The sequence below is a fragment of the Oncorhynchus gorbuscha genome, linkage group LG06, assembly GCF_021184085.1.
Source record: "Oncorhynchus gorbuscha isolate QuinsamMale2020 ecotype Even-year linkage group LG06, OgorEven_v1.0, whole genome shotgun sequence".
NCBI lineage: Eukaryota > Metazoa > Chordata > Actinopteri > Salmoniformes > Salmonidae > Oncorhynchus > Oncorhynchus gorbuscha.
In genome coordinates, this window is record NC_060178.1 from 9,375,666 (window position 1) to 9,394,739 (window position 19,074).

Below are 19,074 nucleotides of genomic sequence, written 5' to 3' on the forward strand. Positions count from 1 at the left end.
ACCTCTGTGAGGTGTAAGCAACATGGTTGATTCTACACGACTATTTCAGCCCTCATGGGGTTAGCAACTCAACTAGCTCTACCTGTGTACTTCCAAAAGCCACCCTTCAAAAACCTCCAGGTCATCCACCAGTTCCCTTGTAGAAGCCATCACTGTATTATATCATATTATATCGTATTACATCGTATTATATTGTATTACATCGTATTATATTGTATTACATCGTATTGTATCATATTGTATTGTATCATATTGGATTATATCGTATTGTATTGTATTGTATCAAATCGTATTACATCTTATTGTATCGTATTGTATTACATCATATTGTATTACATCGCATTGTATCGTATCGTATTACATCATATTGTATTACATCGCATTGTATCGTATCGTATTACATCATATTGTATTACATCGCATTGTATCGTATCGTATTACATCATATTGTATTACATCGCATTGTATCGTATCGTATTACATCATATTGTATTACATCGCATTGTATCGTATCGTATTACATCATATTGTATTACATCATATTGTATTACATCATATTGTATTACATCGTATTGTATCGTATTGTATTACATCATATTGTATTACATCGCATTGTAGGACATCATATTGTATTACATCGTGTAGAGTATTACATCATATTGTATTACATCGCATTGTATCATTTTCTTTATTGAATCAAAATGACGCCAAACAAAATAATAAACACAACAAAAACAAACCGTGAAACTCAAAGGCAAAGTGCCCTAAACAAAGTCAACTTCCCACAAAGACAGGTGGGAAAAAGGGTACCTATGTATGGTTCCCAATCAGAGACAACGATAGACCGCTGTCCCTGATTGAGAACCATACCCGGCCAAAACATAGAAATAGAAAATCATAGAAACACAAAACATAGAATACCCACCCCAACTCATGCCCTGACCAAACCAAAATAGAGACATAAAAAGGATATCTAAGGGCGGGACAGTTGTATCGTATTATATAGTATTACATTGTATTACATTGTATTGTATCATATTGTATCGTATTACATCATATTACATTGTATTACATTGTATTACATTGTATTGTATCATATTGTATCGTATTACATCATATTACATTGTATTACATTGTATTGTATCATATTGTATCGTATTACATCATATTACATTGTATTACATTGTATTGTATCGTATTACATTGTATTGTATCATATTGTATCGTATTACATCATATTACATTGTATTACATCGTATTGTATCGTGTTACATTGTATTGTATTACATTGTATTGTATCATATTATCATATTATATCGTATTACATCATATTATATCGTATTATCTCCCAGAGAAATAGAAGTGCAGTGAATGTAAGTAACCTAATCTATGTTCCTTTACCAGTTAGCTCCGAGGTTACTGTCTGCAATAAGCATATCCAAATATAATTTAATTTAACTGTTTGCTCTGAAACTGTCTGCCTTAGGAAGAAGCCCACTGTGGGCAGCCAACTCAGTATTATTGACTCAAATGTAAATGTTACTGACATGTCTACCTCGGAACATGCCTCTCAGAATAGCACTAAAAACAAACAAGCAACCCATAAAAGTGAACAAAATAGCCCATTTCAACATATGTAGCCTGAGAAACAAGGTTCATGAAATAGACAACTTATTAACATCAGAAAACATTCATATTCGGCCGTCTCTGAAAAACACTTAGATAATTCCTTTAAAGAAATATATTTTTTTTCACCTTTATTTAACCAGGTAAACCAGTTGAGAACAAGTTCTCATTTACAACTGCGACCTGTCATGATACCTTTGATGATACAGTAGTAGCTATACATGGTTATAGAATATACAGGAAAGATTGAAATGCAAATGGAGAAGTGTTGTCATGTATGTCCAGAGTCATTTTTCTGTTAGGCGTAATATGTAATATAGCTACAGGTTAATCTACTTAAACTAAAGCCTATTCTCAAAGTTGCTATAGAAACCACCAAGTGGTAAAAGTCAGTATTTGGACTAGACAATATGTGTGAAATGTTGGATAATGTAATGTGATATCAAGAGAGAGGTATATTTTCTGGGTGACCTAAATATTGACTGGTTGTGATCAAAATGTAATAGCCATATCTAGAAAAAAAACTATGTTTCAAAGACTGGACCTAAAATTGTGTATAAACGATCATACAATAGGTTTTGTAATGATTTCTATGTCGAATATGTGAAAAATATTTTGTAGGTCTAATGTGTGTAATGAGGAACATCCGGATGCTGCACTTGAAGCAGTTATGAAACTGCTTCTTCCGGTTACTGATAGTCATGGGCCCATCAAGAAACAAACATTTAAAATTGCCAAATCCCCATGGGATTGATGCTTCTTCCGGTTACTGATAGGCATGGGCCCATCAAGAAACAAACATTTAAAATGGCCAAATCCCCATGGGATTGATGCTTCTTCCGGTTACTGATAGGCATGGGCCCATCAAGAAACAAACATTTAAAACTGCCAAATCCCCATGGGATTGATGCTTCTTCCGGTTACTGATAGGCATGGGCCCATCAAGAAACAAACATTTAAAACTGCCAAATCCCCATGGGATTGATGCTTCTTCCGGTTACTGATAGGCATGGGCCCATCAAGAAACAAACATTTAAAACTGCCAAATCCCTATGGGATCGATGATGATTTTAAAAACTGTATGGCTGAGAGGGATGAAGCAAAGAAAATAGTAAATAATTCAACACAGCAGACTGGCAAACACACAGTCAATTGAGAAATCACCTAACTAAACTAAACACAAATGAGAAGAAACTATACTATGGAACATAGATAAATTATATAAAGAATGATAGTTAAAAGCTCTGGAGTACTTAAATGAAATTCTAGACAAGAAAGCAAACTCAGCTCGATCTTCCATCTAGGCAGATGGCTTGTTCATAACAAAACACTTTTTTGTTGGTTAGATTAGCAAACTTGGGTATGGCATGCAAACAAAACATGCTGAACCTTCATATTCATGCATAATGGACCCAATAATGAAAGACAAGCTCTTTGAGTTCCACAAAGTGGGTGTGGAAGAGGTGAAGAATTGTTGCTATCTCTAAATAAATATATACTTTTAATATATTTTTTACCTTTATTTAACTAGGCAAGTCAGTTAAGAACAAATTCTTATTTACAATGACGGCCTAGGAACAGTGGCTTAACTGTCTTGTTAAATAAGGACAAACCACCTGATACCGACAACATGGATAGTAAATTGCTAAGGTTGGTAGCGTAATACATTGTGACTCCTGTTTGCAACATCTTCAATTTAAGCCTAGAAGATGGTGTGTGCACTCAGAGGGAGGCAGAGGTCATTCTGCTGACCCTAGAATAGCAGAGCACCCTTTTAATTGTTCAAACAGCCAACCAATCAGCTTGCTGCAAATGCTTTCAGCTTGCTTATAGGGAAGGGCTTCTCAAAGATGATTGTGGGAGCTGTTTTGCCTTATTATGGATTGAGAGATACCTAAAAAACTGAGGGTTTTCGTTAATGGAAGCCTCTCTAATGCAAATTCAGTTGAGTGTGGTGTACCCCAGGGCAACCGGCTAGGGCCATTATTGTTTTACTGTTTTTACAAATTAACTTCCACTGACCTTGAATAAAGGGGAAAGGGAGGGGATACCTAGTCAGTTGTACAACTTAATGTCTTCAACTGAAATGTGTTTTCTGCATTTACCCCATACCCCTCCGAATCAGAGAGGTGGATAAAGCTTGTGTGTCTATGAACGCTGACGACTCAACATTAAACACGTCCACTGCAACTGTAAAATAAATAACTGAGACGCTTAACATAGAGCTCCATTCAGTTTTAGAATGGGTAATTAGCAATAGTGCTAATTATTTCAAAAACTAAAAGAATAATTTTGGGAAAAATCACTCGCTGAATGCTAAACCTCGCTTAGATCTATTATTGAGTAATGTGGCTATTGAGCAAGTTGAGGAGACTAAACTGCTGGGTGTAACCCTAGATAGCAAGTTTTCATAACATATAGGCTCTATGGTTTCTAAAATGGGATGAGGTCTGTCCGTAATGGGGCGTTGCTCTGCCTTCTTTTGACGTCTCAGTTGACCAGACAGGTCCTTCAGGCCGTAGTTTTGTTGCACCTGGACTACTGTACAGCTGTGTGGTCATGTGCAGCAAAGAAGGACAGAGGTGAATTGCAATCGGTCCAGAAACAAAGCAGAACGTATCACACTTAGATGTACTGTACATGGGGGGGAAAGTGTCCGTAAAAATGTATGTCAGTCTCTCCTGGCTCAAAGTTGAGTGATTGACTGCATCTCTATTGGTCTTTGTGCGAGGTATTGATGTGTTGAAAGTACCGAACTGTCTGTTCAAGCAGTTGGCACACAGTTCACACGCTCATCGGTACAACACAAGACATGCAACCAGCCGTCTCTTCACAGTCCCCAGGTCCAGAACAGAGGCTGGGAAACACACACAGTGTTAAATAGAGCCACAACTACATGGAACTCTCTGGTAACCCAGGTAACTCAAACAAGCAATAATACCAGATTAAAAGAGCACAAAGGGGACTGTGAAGAGACATTTTATATACCTTGTATTGTAATGTGCACTGTATTATGTATTAGACTTAAATATCGTGTGTATGTGCTGATATGTAGGCTATGTGTGACATTTTAAATGTATGTATTTCAGTCCTTGACTAATAATATTCTGTGTTATGTATTATGTCATGTTTCATGTGAACCCCAGGAAGAGTAGCTGATGCCTTTTCAGCAGCCAATGGGGTTCCTAATGAATACCAAATCACCAACCATACACCCTGAAAATGAATAAATAGCAGAGCTCTCCCTCTGTGCACCCCCCCCCCCATACATCCTGAAAAGCAAGAACGATCTCCCTCTGTGCCTAAGCTCCTTAGTTAGCAGCTTCACTAGACCTCCCAGTGTACCCCATGCAGCCTCCTAGGTCTTGCAGCTTCTCCCAGTGTACCCCATACAGCCTCCTAGGTCTTGCAGATTCTCCCAGTGTATCCCATACAGCCTCCTAGAATCCCTCCTGTCGTCTACACTGAGACCATAGTGTTTAGTAAGGTTCCCTCCTGTCGTCTACACTGAGACCATAGTGTTTAGTAAGGTTCCCTCCCATCTACACTGAGACCATAGTGTTTAGTAAGGTTCCCTCCCATCTACACTGAGACCATAGTGTTTAGTAAGGTTCCCTCCCATCTACACTGAGACCATAGTGTTTAGTAAGGTTCCCTCCCGTCTCTGGATAAGAGCGTCTACACTGAGACCAAATGTAATTCCCTCCCGTAAAGACCATAGTAGTAAGGTTCCCTCTCCTCTACACTGAGACCATCGTAAGGTTCTACACTGAGACCATAGTGTTTAGTAAGGTTCCCTTAGTGTTTAGTAAGGTTCCCTCCTGTCTACACTGAGACCATAGTGTTTAGTAAGGTTCCCTCCCCGTCTACACTGAGACCATAGTGTTTAGTAAGGTTCCCTCCCTCGTCTACACTGAGACCATAGTGTTTAGTAAGGTTCCCTCCTCCCCGTCTACACTGAGACCATAGTGTTTAGTAAGGTTCCCTCCCGTCGTCTACACTGAGACCATAGTGTTTAGTAAGGTTCCCTCCTGTCGTCTACACTGAGACCATAGTGTTTAGTAAGGTTCCCTCCCTCCCGTCTACACTGAGACCATAGTGTTTAGTAAGGTTCCCTCCTCCCACTGAGACCATCTACACTGAGACCATAGTGTTTAGTAAGGTTCCCTCCCATCTACACTGAGACCATAGTGTTTAGTAAGGTTCCCTCCCCATAGTGTTTAGTAAGGTTCCCTCCCGTCGAGACCATAGTGTTTAGTAAGGTTCTACACACTGAGACCATGAGACCATAGTGTTTAGTAAGGTTCCCTCCCTCCCGTCTACACTGAGACCATAGTGTTTAGTAAGGTTCCCTCCTGTCGTCTACACTGAGACCATAGTGTTTAGTAAGGTTCCCTCCCATCTACACTGAGACCATCTACACTGAGACCATAGTGTTTAGTAAGGTTCCCTCCCTACCGTCTACACTGAGACCATAGTGTTTAGTAAGGTTCCCTCCCTCCCGTCTACACTGAGACCATAGTGTTTAGTAAGGTTCCCTCCTGTCGTCTACACACTGAGACCATAGTGTTTAGTAAGGTTCCCTCCTGAGACCATAGTGTTTAGTAAGGTTCCCTCCCATCTACACTGAGACCATAGTGTTTAGTAAGGTTCCCTCCTGTCGTCTACACTGAGACCATAGTGTTTAGTAAGGTTCCCTCCTGTCATCTACACTGAGACCATAGTGTTTAGTAAGGTTCCCTCCCGTCTACACTGAGACCATAGTGTTTAGTAAGGTTCCCTCCTGTCGTCTACACTGAGACCATAGTGTTTAGTAAGGTTCCCTCCCACACTCTAGTGTTTAGTAAGGTTCCCTCCCGTCTAGAGACCATAGTGTTTAGTAAGGTTCCCTCCCACTACACTCTACACTGAGACCATAGTGTTTAGTAAGGTTCCCTCCCATCTACACTGAGACCATCTACACACTGAGACCATAGTGTTTAGTAAGGTTCCCTCCACTGAGACCATAGTGTTTACACTGAGACCATCTAGTGTGTTTAGTAAGGTTCCCTCTACACTGAGACCATAGTGTTTAGTAAGGTTCCGTCTACACTGAGACCATAGTGTTTAGTAAGGTTCCCTCCCATCTACACTGAGACCATAGTGTTTAGTAAGGTTCCCTCCCACCGTGTACACTGAGACCATAGTGTTTAGTAAGGTTCCCTCTCGTCATCTACACTGAGACCATAGTGTTTAGTAAGGTTCCCCATCTACACTGAGACCATAGTGTTTAGTAAGGTTCTACTACACTGAGACCATAGTGTTTAGTAAGGTTCCCTCCACTGAGACCATAGTGTTTAGTAAGGTTCCCTCCCATCTACACTGAGACCATAGTGTTTAGTAAGGTTCCCTCCCATCTACACTGAGACCATAGTGTTTAGTAAGGTTCCCTCCCGTCTACACTGAGACCATAGTGTTTAGTAAGGTTCCCTCCCGTCTACACTGAGACCATAGTGTTTAGTAAGGTTCCCTCCCGTCTACACTGAGACCATAGTGTTTAGTAAGGTTCCCTCCTGTCTACATTGAGACCATAGTGTTTAGTAAGGTTCCCTCCTGAGACCATAGTGTTTAGTAAGGTTCGTCTACACTGAGACCATAGTGTTTAGTAAGGTTCCCTCCCGTCGTCTACACTGAGACCATAGTGTTTAGTAAGGTTCCCTCCTGTCGTCTACATTGAGAACATAGTGTTTAGTAAGGTTCCCTCCTGTCTACACTGAGACCATAGTGTTTAGTAAGGTTCCCTCCCGCCGTCTACACTGAGACCATAGTGTTTAGTAAGGTTCCCTCCCATCTACACTGAGACCATAGTGTTTAGTAAGGTTCCCTCCTGTCGTCTACATTGAGACCATAGTGTTTAGTAATGTTCCCTCCTGTCGTCTACACTGAGACCATAGTGTTTAGTAAGGTTCCCTCCCGTCGTCTACACTGAGACCATAGTGTTTAGTAAGGTTCCCTCCCGTCTACACTGAGCATAGTGTTTAGTAAGGTTCCCTCCTGTCGTCTACATTGAGACCATAGTGTTTAGTAAGGTTCCCTCCCGTCGTCTACATTGAGACCATAGTGTTTAGTAAGGTTCCCTCCTGTCGTCTACACTGAGACCATAGTGTTTAGTAAGGTTCCCTCCCGTCGTCTACATTGAGACCATAGTGTTTAGTAAGTTTCCCTCCCATCTCACCCACCCTAACCTACCTAACCCATCTCACCCACCCTAACCTAACTAACCCATCTCATCCACCCTAACCTAACTAACCCATCTCACCCACCCTAACCTAACTAACCCATCTCACCCACCCTAACTCATCTCACCCACCCTAACCTAACTAACCCATCTCACCCACCCTAACCTAACTAACCCATCTCACCCATCCTAACCTAACTAACCCATCTCACCCACCCTAACTCATCTCACCCATCCTAACCTAACTAACCCATCTGCACTGATACTTTGATTTCTCTTTCATTTTGTCCTTTTGTGTTCTTTCATATTTCATTCTTAGAAGTGTTTGTGTATGTTAGGGTAGCTCCACATTTTTAAACATGGGTTTGGACAGTCTCATGTATTTACATTTGAGTCATTTTGCAGACACTCTTATCCAGTGAATATGTACTGTATCTATACTGAACAAATATGTAAATGCAACATGCAACAATTTCAAAGATTTTACTGAGTTACAGTTTATATAAGAAAATATGTCATTTTAAATAGGCCCTAATCTATGGATTTCACATGACTGGGAATACAGATATACATCTTTTGGTCACAGATACCTTTTTTTTTTAAAGTAGGGGTGTGGATCAGAAAACCAGCCAGTATCTGGTGTGACCATTTGCCTCATGCAGCACAACACAACTCCTTTGCATAGAGCTGATCAGGCTGTTGATCAGGCCTGTTGTGGACTGTAGAATGTTGTCCCACTCCTCTTCAATGGCTGTGCGAAGTTGCTAGACCAATACTTTACATGTTGCGTTTATATTTTTGTTCAGCATGTATAAATATATATGGTTCTGGGTTACGAAGGACATGGAAACCTATCAAACACTAGCCCTAAATCACTACCCAGTCCCAGAACCCTGACTTCTAACCTTTAACCCCTATGTCAGCTCTACAACCTTCTGTGCTGAATTGCTGGATGCCAAGTAGATTTCAAACCAACACTTACTGCTCTGTCTGCAAATCAATGGAGGTAGAGAACAGAGCCATTTATAGACTTCCTGTTTATGTGTATGGCTCTGGTATGGGAAAGTACTCATACTGTATGTATACGACTCTGGTATGGGAAAGTACTCATACTGTATGTGCCTACCACTCACTCATTGTGCTTGTTTGAAGTGAACTACAGGGTTGTTTAGTAACACAAGCCTGTGTGATGTCTCTATCAGAGCTGGGGTCAATTCCATTTCAATTCAGTCAATTCTGGGAGTAGCCTGAAATTCCAATCCAATTGTCCTCATTGCTTTTCAACTAATTTCAATGAACTACATTGAAAATTACAAGAATAAGATACCATTTGAAATGGAATTGACCTTAACCCTGATGTCTTATCGGTGTTTCAGAGCCTTTCATCAACTGAAATGTACATTTTCCTCATTGTTTTTCAGTTAATTGGAAATGTCACTTTAACTTCATGTGTTGAATGTTTTGAAATGGAATTGAATATCGGAAGTGTTTTATTGGTGTTTCAGAGCCTTCCATCAACTCGTCGGAACACATCATGCTGCCCACTGATCACCACAGCCTGCCCATCACTTTGCAGTGCAACCTAACTTCAGCCCACAGTGCCCACAAGGAGAGCTTCTGGATGAAGAATGGGGAGGAGATCCAGGAGACCCGCGGAGAGAGAGCCAACACTGAGTACTAGTACGTCCCCATCTATAAGGGTTTAACAACAGTCATGGCAGGGAGAGTTTAGATCATTATCTGTCCTCCTATTTCCTTATTTATTTCCTTAAATGTAATAAAGCCCTTATTGGTTAATAAAGTAGATTGGTTGGGCCCTCTTGTCTCTTCCTCAACTCTTTTTTTGAATTGACGTCCTCGTGAATATTTTTGATGATTGATTAGGGGCTTGGAACTCTCCCCTTCAGTCCTATTTAGTGTTGTGTTGAGGATCCCTGGCTGTCACGCTGGAGACCGGGGTTCATTTCCCCCGACGGGGGAGCTTTAAACATATAAGTGTTGACTAACTTTGAAAAGATCCTCTCTGCCGTGTTAGAATTCTGGGGGTTTCTTGATTGTTCCTGATTATTAGAGATGTTGAAGATGGGTTGGTCTAGGTCCTACAGTATCGGCCCCGCTTGCCCCCTTATGGGTAACAGTCCTCTAACCTAAGTACACATTTCTGAAGAAACGACAGATTATTGGGACGCAGGCAATGCCTCTGACATCAGAGTGCCTTTCAGAGTTAGAACTAAACGAGGATTGATTGACTTGTGGTGTTTGTTTTGTGTAAATCCAGCCTGAAGAAGCCCCGAGGAGAGGATTCAGGGGAGTACATGTGTGTCTACACCTTCGATCAGGCCCCGTCTGCTAACGCCACCATCGAGATTAAAGGTACGACCTATCCCTAACCCTGCGTTAACATAACATGGTGTTGTATGAGGTTAGCCACACCATCGAGATTAAAAGTACGACCTATCCCTAACCCTGCGTTAACATAACATGGTGTTGTATGAGGTTAGCCACACCATCGAGATTAAAGGTACGACCTATCCCTAACCCTGCGTTAACATAACATAGTGTTGTATGAGGTTAGCCACACCATCGAGATTAAAGGTACGACCTATCCCTAACCCTGCATTAACATAACATGGTGTTGTATGAGGTTAGCCACACCATCGAGATTAAAGGTACGACCTATCCCTAACCCTGCGTTAACATAACATAGTGTTGTATGAGGTTAGCCACACCATCGAGATTAAAAGTACGACCTATCCCTAACCCTGCGTTAACATAACATAGTGTTGTATGAGGTTAGCCACACCATCGAGATTAAAAGTACGACCTATCCCTAACCCTGCGTTAACATAACATGGTGTTGTATGAGGTTAGCCACACCATCGAGATTAAAAGTACGACCTATCCCTAACCCTGCGTTAACATAACATGGTGTTGTATGAGGTTAGCCACACCATCGAGATTAAAGGTACGACCTATCCCTAACCCTGCGTTAACATAACATGGTGTTGTATGAGGTTAGCCACACCATCGAGATTAAAGGTACGACCTATCCCTAACCCTGCGTTAACATAACATGGTGTTGTATGAGGTTAGCCACACCATCGAGATTAAAGGTACGACCTATCCCTAACCCTGCGTTAACATAACATGGTGTTGTATGAGGTTAGCCACACCATCGAGATTAAAGGTACGACCTATCCCTAACCCTGCGTTAACATAACATGGTGTTGTATGAGGTTAGCCACACCATCGAGATTAAAGGTACGACCTATCCCTAACCCTGCGTTAACATAACATAGTGTTGTATGAGGTTAGCCACACCATCGAGATTAAAAGTACGACCTATCCCTAACCCTGCGTTAACATAACATTGTGTTGTATGAGGTTAGCCACACCATCGAGATTAAAGGTACGACCTATCCCTAACCCTGCGTTAACATAACATAGTGTTGTATGAGGTTAGCCACACCATCGAGATTAAAGGTACGACCTATCCCTAACCCTGCGTTAACATAACATAGTGTTGTATGAGGTTAGCCACACCATCGAGATTAAAGGTACGACCTATCCCTAACCCTCCGTTAACATAACATAGTGTTGTATGAGGTTAGCCACACCATCGAGATTAAAAGTACGACCTATCCCTAACCCTGCGTTAACATAACATAGTGTTGTATGAGGTTAGCCACACCATCGAGATTAAAGGTACGACCTATCCCTAACCCTGCGTTAACATAACATAGTGTTGTATGAGGTTAGCCACACCATCGAGATTAAAGGTACGACCTATCCCTAACCCTGCGTTAACATAACATAGTGTTGTATGAGGTTAGCCACACCATCGAGATGAAAGGTACGACCTATCCCTAACCCTCCGTTAACATAACATAGTGTTGTATGAGGTTAGCCACACCATCGAGATTAAAGGTACGACCTATCCCTAACCCTGCGTTAACATAACATGGTGTTGTATGAGGTTAGCCACACCATCGAGATTAAAGGTACGACCTATCCCTAACCCTGCGTTAACATAACATAGTGTTGTATGAGGTTAGCCACACCATCGAGATTAAAGGTACGACCTATCCCTAACCCTGCGTTAACATAACATAGTGTTGTATGAGGTTAGCCACACCATCGAGATTAAAAGTACGACCTATCCCTAACCCTGCGTTAACATAACATAGTGTTGTATGAGGTTAGCCACACCATCGAGATTAAAAGTACGACCTATCCCTAACCCTGCGTTAACATAACATGGTGTTGTATGAGGTTAGCCACACCATCGAGATTAAAAGTACGACCTATCCCTAACCCTCCGTTAACATAACATAGTGTTGTATGAGGTTAGCCACACCATCGAGATTAAAGGTACGACCTATCCCTAACCCTCCGTTAACATAACATGGTGTTGTATGAGGTTAGCCACACCATCGAGATTAAAGGTACGACCTATCCCTAACCCTCCGTTAACATAACATAGTGTTGTATGAGGTTAGCCACACCATCGAGATTAAAGGTACGACCTATCCCTAACCCTCCGTTAACATAACATGGTGTTGTATGAGGTTAGCCACACCATCGAGATTAAAGGTACGACCTATCCCTAACCCTGCGTTAACATAACATGGTGTTGTATGAGGTTAGCCACACCATCGAGATTAAAAGTACGACCTATCCCTAACCCTGCGTTAACATAACATAGTGTTGTATGAGGTTAGCCACACCATCGAGATTAAAAGTACGACCTATCCCTAACCCTGCGTTAACATAACATGGTGTTGTATGAGGTTAGCCACACCATCGAGATTAAAAGTACGACCTATCCCTAACCCTCCGTTAACATAACATAGTGTTGTATGAGGTTAGCCACACCATCGAGATTAAAAGTACGACCTATCCCTAACCCTCCGTTAACATAACATAGTGTTGTATGAGGTTAGCCACACCATCGAGATTAAAGGTACGACCTATCCCTAACCCTCCGTTAACATAACATGGTGTTGTATGAGGTTAGCCACACCATCGAGATTAAAGGTACGACCTATCCCTAACCCTCCGTTAACATAACATAGTGTTGTATGAGGTTAGCCACACCATCGAGATTAAAGGTACGACCTATCCCTAACCCTCCGTTAACATAACATGGTGTTGTATGAGGTTAGCCACACCATCGAGATTAAAGGTACGACCTATCCCTAACCCTGCGTTAACATAACATGGTGTTGTATGAGGTTAGCCACACCATCGAGATTAAAAGTACGACCTATCCCTAACCCTGCGTTAACATAACATAGTGTTGTATGAGGTTAGCCACACCATCGAGATTAAAAGTACGACCTATCCCTAACCCTGCGTTAACATAACATGGTGTTGTATGAGGTTAGCCACACCATCGAGATTAAAAGTACGACCTATCCCTAACCCTCCGTTAACATAACATAGTGTTGTATGAGGTTAGCCACACCATCGAGATTAAAGGTACGACCTATCCCTAACCCTCCGTTAACATAACATGGTGTTGTATGAGGTTAGCCACACCATCGAGATTAAAGGTACGACCTATCCCTAACCCTCCGTTAACATAACATGGTGTTGTATGAGGTTTGCCACACCATCGAGATTAAAGGTACAATACTACTCCCACCCGCCAGTGTTGAATAGTAATTCACATGAGTCATTCACATGAATCATTCACGAGTCATTCACATTCACATGAATCATTGACATGAATCATTCCAAGGCGCAATGATGACCTAATAGGCTGCCCAATTTAGCACTGTCATATAGTCCCTGAAATACCGCCTTTCATAGGGCCTCCCTGCCTACATCAGACCTGGGTTCAAATACTATTTCAGGTATTTCAATTACTTTTTAATATATTTCCAAAACAAGTATTCAGATAACCTTTATTTGAAAAAACAAGTAGTACAATATTGGAATGTATTTGGAGATACACTTGGAAGGTGTTTGAAAATACTCAAATACACTGACTCACACATTCCCATGCATTGAATCCAAGTATTTGATAATATTATTTGAAAAAAGTATAAACTAAAATACTCAAGAGTACTTGTTTTGTGCAGTGTATTTGAAAATACTAAAATAAGACAGAAAAAACATATTTAAATAACAAATACTCAAACACACATGTATTTGTCCCCAGGTCTGGCCTACACCACCATTGAGTGTTGAATGGTAGACATTGTATTAGGTACACCTTGTTCACAAAAATGGATCGCTTCTACAAACAGTGAGTCACATGGCTGTGGCTTGCTACTCTATATAAAGCAGGCAGACAGGCATCGAGGCATTCAGTTACTGTTTGATTAAACGTTAGAATGCGCAAAGCTAGTGACCTAAGCAACTCTGAGCATGGTATGATCATCAGTGCCAGGCGTGTCGGATCCAGTATCTCAGAAATGTCCTCCTGACACGACAGTGTCTAGGGTTTACTGAGAATGGTGCGACAGGCCTCCCGAGTGGCAGAGTGGTCTAAGGCACTGCATCGCAGTGCTAGCTGTGCCACCAGAGATTCTGGGGTCGAGTCCAGGCTCTGTCGCGACCGGGAGACCCATGGGGTGGCGCACAATTTGCCCAGCGTCGTCCGGGTTAGGGGTGGTTTTGGCCGGCAGGGATGTCCTTGTCCCATCGGGCACTAGTGACTCCTGTGGTGGGCCGGGCGCATTGCACGCTGACACGGTCGCCAGGTGTACGGTGTTGTCTCCGACACATTGGTACGGCTTAAGTGGGCATTGTGGGCACTTACGCACGGCTCTCGACCTTCGCCTCTCCCGAGTCCGTACGAGAGTTGCAGCGATGAGACAAAACTGTAACTACCAACAGGAGTCCACGAAAATTGGGGAGAAAAAGAGGTTAAAAAAAAAAGAGAGAGAGAGAGAGAATGGTGCAAGACACTTTAAACATCCAGTCAGCGGCAGTCCTGTGGCAGTCCTGTGGCAGTCCTGTGGGCGAAAACAGATAGTTGATGAGAGAAGTCGAAGGGAAATGCAAGCTAACAGGTGGGCCACAAATGGACAACATCTCGGAACTCATCGATCCTTGTCACCGATGGGCTATTGCAGCAGACGACTTCACCTGGTTCCGCTCCTATCAGCGACAAACAAGAAGAAGAAGTGGTGCCAGTGGGCACTACATCACCAACACTGGACAATTGAGGAGTGGGAAAACGTTGCCTGGTCCAACGAATGCTGTTACATCACGCTGATGGCAGAGTCCGGATTCAGTGTAAAACTTGCTTCCTGCTTTTGCCAGCCAATCATCTGTGGACTAAACTGACATGGTTTGTAAATAATAATGTAAATAATAATAGTCCTTCCACAGTGACCTTTCAGTGACCTTTCAGTGACTGGATTCTGAATTCTTATTCCTTACACTCATTGCTGCTCCTTTATTCGCATACATGCATGCACACACACACACACACACACACACACACACACACACACACACACACACACACACACACACACACACACACACACACACACACACACACACACACACACACACACACACACACACACACACACACACACACACACACACACACACACACACACACACACCGTAAACACACACACACACACCGTAAACACACACACACACACCGTAAACACACACACACACACACACACACACACACACACACACACACACACACACACACACACACACACACACACACACACACACACACACACACACACACACACACACACACACACACACACACACACACACACACACACACACACACACACACACACACACACACACACCGTACACAAACACAAACACACACAGCAGTGAATGGATTCCCATGGGGCTAGTACTGATCGTTCCCAATAGACAGCAAGAGCAAGAGATACCTTCATTTAGGATTAGAGAGAATGCAGAGTGTTTATGAATCAAGATGCCATAACAACAGAACAACAGCTGTTAAATTAATAACACAGGTTATTCAAAGGTTGAACATTACCCACGAGGCAATGTACAGCTGGAGATGCTGTTGTAATTCAATCTCAGCGTACAATTGTAATTGATAATTTTAATATTTACTAGAGCATACTTATTCTAATAGAGAACTCTATATACCTTCACATGGAATTGAAACTGCAGTTTACATTCTGTAATAGACTGATTTGTAATGGAATGGAACCCTGCCCTGATGTTAGTACACCAATGGGGAGGAAGGGAGGGAAGAAGGAAGGAAGGGAGGCAGGGAGGGAATGTTAGTACACCAATGGGGAAGAAGGGAGGGAAGAAGGAAGGAAGGAAGGAAGGAAGGCAGGGAGGGAGGGAGGGAGGGAGGGAGGCAGGGAGGGAGGAAGGAGGGAGGGAGGGAGGGAGGGAAGGAAGGGAGGGCCGGAGGGAGGGAGGGAAGGAAGGAAGGAAGGAAGGAGGGAAGGAAGGAAGGAAGGAAGGAAGGAGGGAGGGAGGGAGGGAGGGAGGGAGGGAGGGAGCCAGGGAGGGACAGAGGGAGGGAGGGAAGAAGGGAGGGAAGAAGGAAGGAAGGGGGAGGAAGGGAGGGAAGGAAGGAGGGAGGGAGTGAGCGAGGGAGGGAGGGAGGGAGGAGCGAGGGAGCCAGGGAGGGAAGAAGGGAGGGAAGAAGGAGGGAAGAAGGAAGGAAGGGAGGGAAGGGGGAAGGAAGGGAAGGAAGGAAGGAGGGAGGGAGGGAGGGAGGGAGGGAGGAAGGGAGGGAAGAAGGAAGGAAGGAGGGAGGGAAGGAAGGAGGAAGGAAGGAAGGAAAGAGGGAGGGAGGGAGGGAGGGAGGGAGGAGGGAGGGAGGGAGGGAAGGAAGGAAGGAAGGAAGGAGGGAGGGAGGGAGGGACGGAGGAAGGTAGGGAAGGAAGGAAGGAAGGAAGGAAGGAAGGAAGGGAGGGAGGGAGGGAGGGAGGGAGGGAGGGAGGGAGGGAGGAAATGAAGGAAGGAGGGAGGGAGGGAGGGAGGGAGGAAAGGAAGGAAGGGAAGGAAGGAAGGAAGGAGGGAGGGAGGGAAGGGAAGGAAGGGAGGGAGGGAGAAGGAAGGAAGGAAGGAGAGGGAGGAGGGAGGGAGGGAGGAGAGAGAGAGAGAGAGAGAGAGAGAGAGAGAGAGAGAGAGAGAGAGAGAGAGAGAGAGAGAGAGAGAGAGAGAGAGAGAGAGAGAGAGAGAGAGAGAGAGAGAGAGAGAGAGAGAGAGAGAGAGAGAGAGAGAGAGAGAGACAGTACAGGAAATGGGCTGCCCTACATCTTTAGGTCTACATAACGTACAAGAAATGGGCTGGGCTGGCCTACATCTATAGGTCTACATACCGTACAGGAAATGGGCTGCACTACATCTATAGGTCTATACACAGTACAGGAAATGGGCTGCCCTACATCTATAGCTCTATACACAGTACAGGAAATGGGCTGCACTACATCTATAGGTCTACATACCGTACAGGAAATGGGCTGCACTACATCTATAGCTCTATACACAGTACAGGAAATGGGCTGCCCTACATCTATAGCTCTATACACAGTACAGGAAATGGGCTGCACTACATCTATAGCTCTATACACAGTACAGGAAATGGGCTGCACTACATCTATAGCTCTATACACAGTACAGGAAATGGGCTGCACTACATCTATAGGTCTATACACCGTACAGGAAATGGGCTGCACTACATCTATAGGTCTATACACAGTATAAGAAAATGGGCTGCCCTACATCTTTAGGTCTATACACAGTACAGGAAATGGGCTGGGCTGGCCTACATCTATAGGTTTATACACAGTACAGGAAATGAGCTGGGTCGCCCTACATCTAAAGGTCTTTACACAGTACAGGAAATGGGCTTCCCTACATCTATAGGTCTATACACAGTACAGGAAATGGGTTTCCCTACATCTATAGGTCTATTCACAGTACAGGAAATGGGCTTCCCTACATCTATAGGTCTATACACAGTACAGGAAATGGGCTTCCCTACATCTAAAGGTCTATACACAGTACAGGAAATGGGCTTCCCTACATCTATAGGTCTATACACAGTACAGGAAATGGGCTGGGCAGCCCTACATCTAAAGGTCTTTACACAGTACAGGAAATGGGCTTCCCTACATCTATAGGTCTATACACAGTACAGGAAATGGGCTTCCCTACATCTATAGGTCTATACACAGTACAGGAAATGGGCTTCCCTACATCTAAAGGTCTATACACAGTATAAGAAAATGGGCTGCCCTACATCTATAGGTCTATACACAGTACAGGAAATGGGCTTCCCTACATCTATAGGTCTATACACAGTACAGGAAATGGGCTTCCCTACATCTATAGGTCTATACACAGTACAGGAAATAGGCTTCCCTACATCTATAGTTCTATACACAGTACAGGAAATGGGCTTCCCTACATCTAAAGGTCTATACACAGTACAGGAAATGGGTTGGTATTTGGAACACAATCCCTGAGACGTTATTATGTGATAACACGGTATTATTACTGAAACTTATCATTGCCTTCCTTTAAAAAAAATATCCTTTGTTCTTATTGGTCGTTTTCCCTCATTGCAGCTGGTCCTGACATCATAGGCCACAAGCGTAGTGACAATAAGAATGAGGGCCAGAAGGCCTTGCTATACTGTAAGTCCACTGGCTACCCCTACCCTATCTGGACCTGGCGCAAACTGGACAACGGGTTCTACATGGTACGTTGTTGTTGTTCTTCTTCTTCTTGTTATTGTTGTTGTTGTTGTTGTTCTTCTTCTCCCTGTTATTGTTCTTGTTCTTGTTCTTGTTCTTGTTCTTGTTGTCGTTCTTCTTCTTGTTATTGTTGTTGTTGTTGTTGTTCTTCTTCTTCTTGTTATTGCTCTTGTCATTGTTGTTGTTGTTATTGTTGTTGTTGTTCTTCTTCTTGTTATTGCTCTTGTTGTTGTTGTTGTTCTTCTTCTTGTTATTGTTGTTGTTATTGTTCTTCGTGTTGTTATTGTTGTTATTGTTGTTGTTCTTGTTGTTGTTGTTCTTCTTGTTCTTGTTGTTGTTGTTGTTATTGTTGTTGTTCTTGTTGTTGTTGTTGTTGTTCTTCTTCTTGTTATTGTTGTTGTTGTTCTTCTTGTTATTGTTGTTGTTGTTGTTCTTCGTGTTGTTATTGTTGTTGTTGTTGTTGTTCTTCTTGTTATTGTTGTTGTTCTTCTTCTTGTTATTGTTGTTGTTGTTGTTCTTCGTGTTGTTATTGTTGTT

At 42.8% G+C, this 19,074-nt stretch overlaps 1 protein-coding gene across 3 annotated transcripts in view; it reads left to right on the forward strand.

Annotated features, from left to right (window-relative positions):
- LOC124037506 (neuroplastin-like) overlaps positions 1 to 19,074 on the forward strand; it is a 58,203-nt gene that overhangs the window by 32,047 nt on the left and 7,082 nt on the right. For all 3 annotated transcript variants that reach the window (XM_046352271.1, XM_046352272.1, XM_046352273.1), the window contains 3 exons: positions 9,349 to 9,523; positions 10,122 to 10,216; positions 18,409 to 18,542. In XM_046352271.1, the coding sequence (XP_046208227.1) occupies positions 9,349 to 9,523; positions 10,122 to 10,216; positions 18,409 to 18,542 (404 nt within the window). The remainder of the gene's footprint in view (positions 1 to 9,348; positions 9,524 to 10,121; positions 10,217 to 18,408; positions 18,543 to 19,074) is intronic.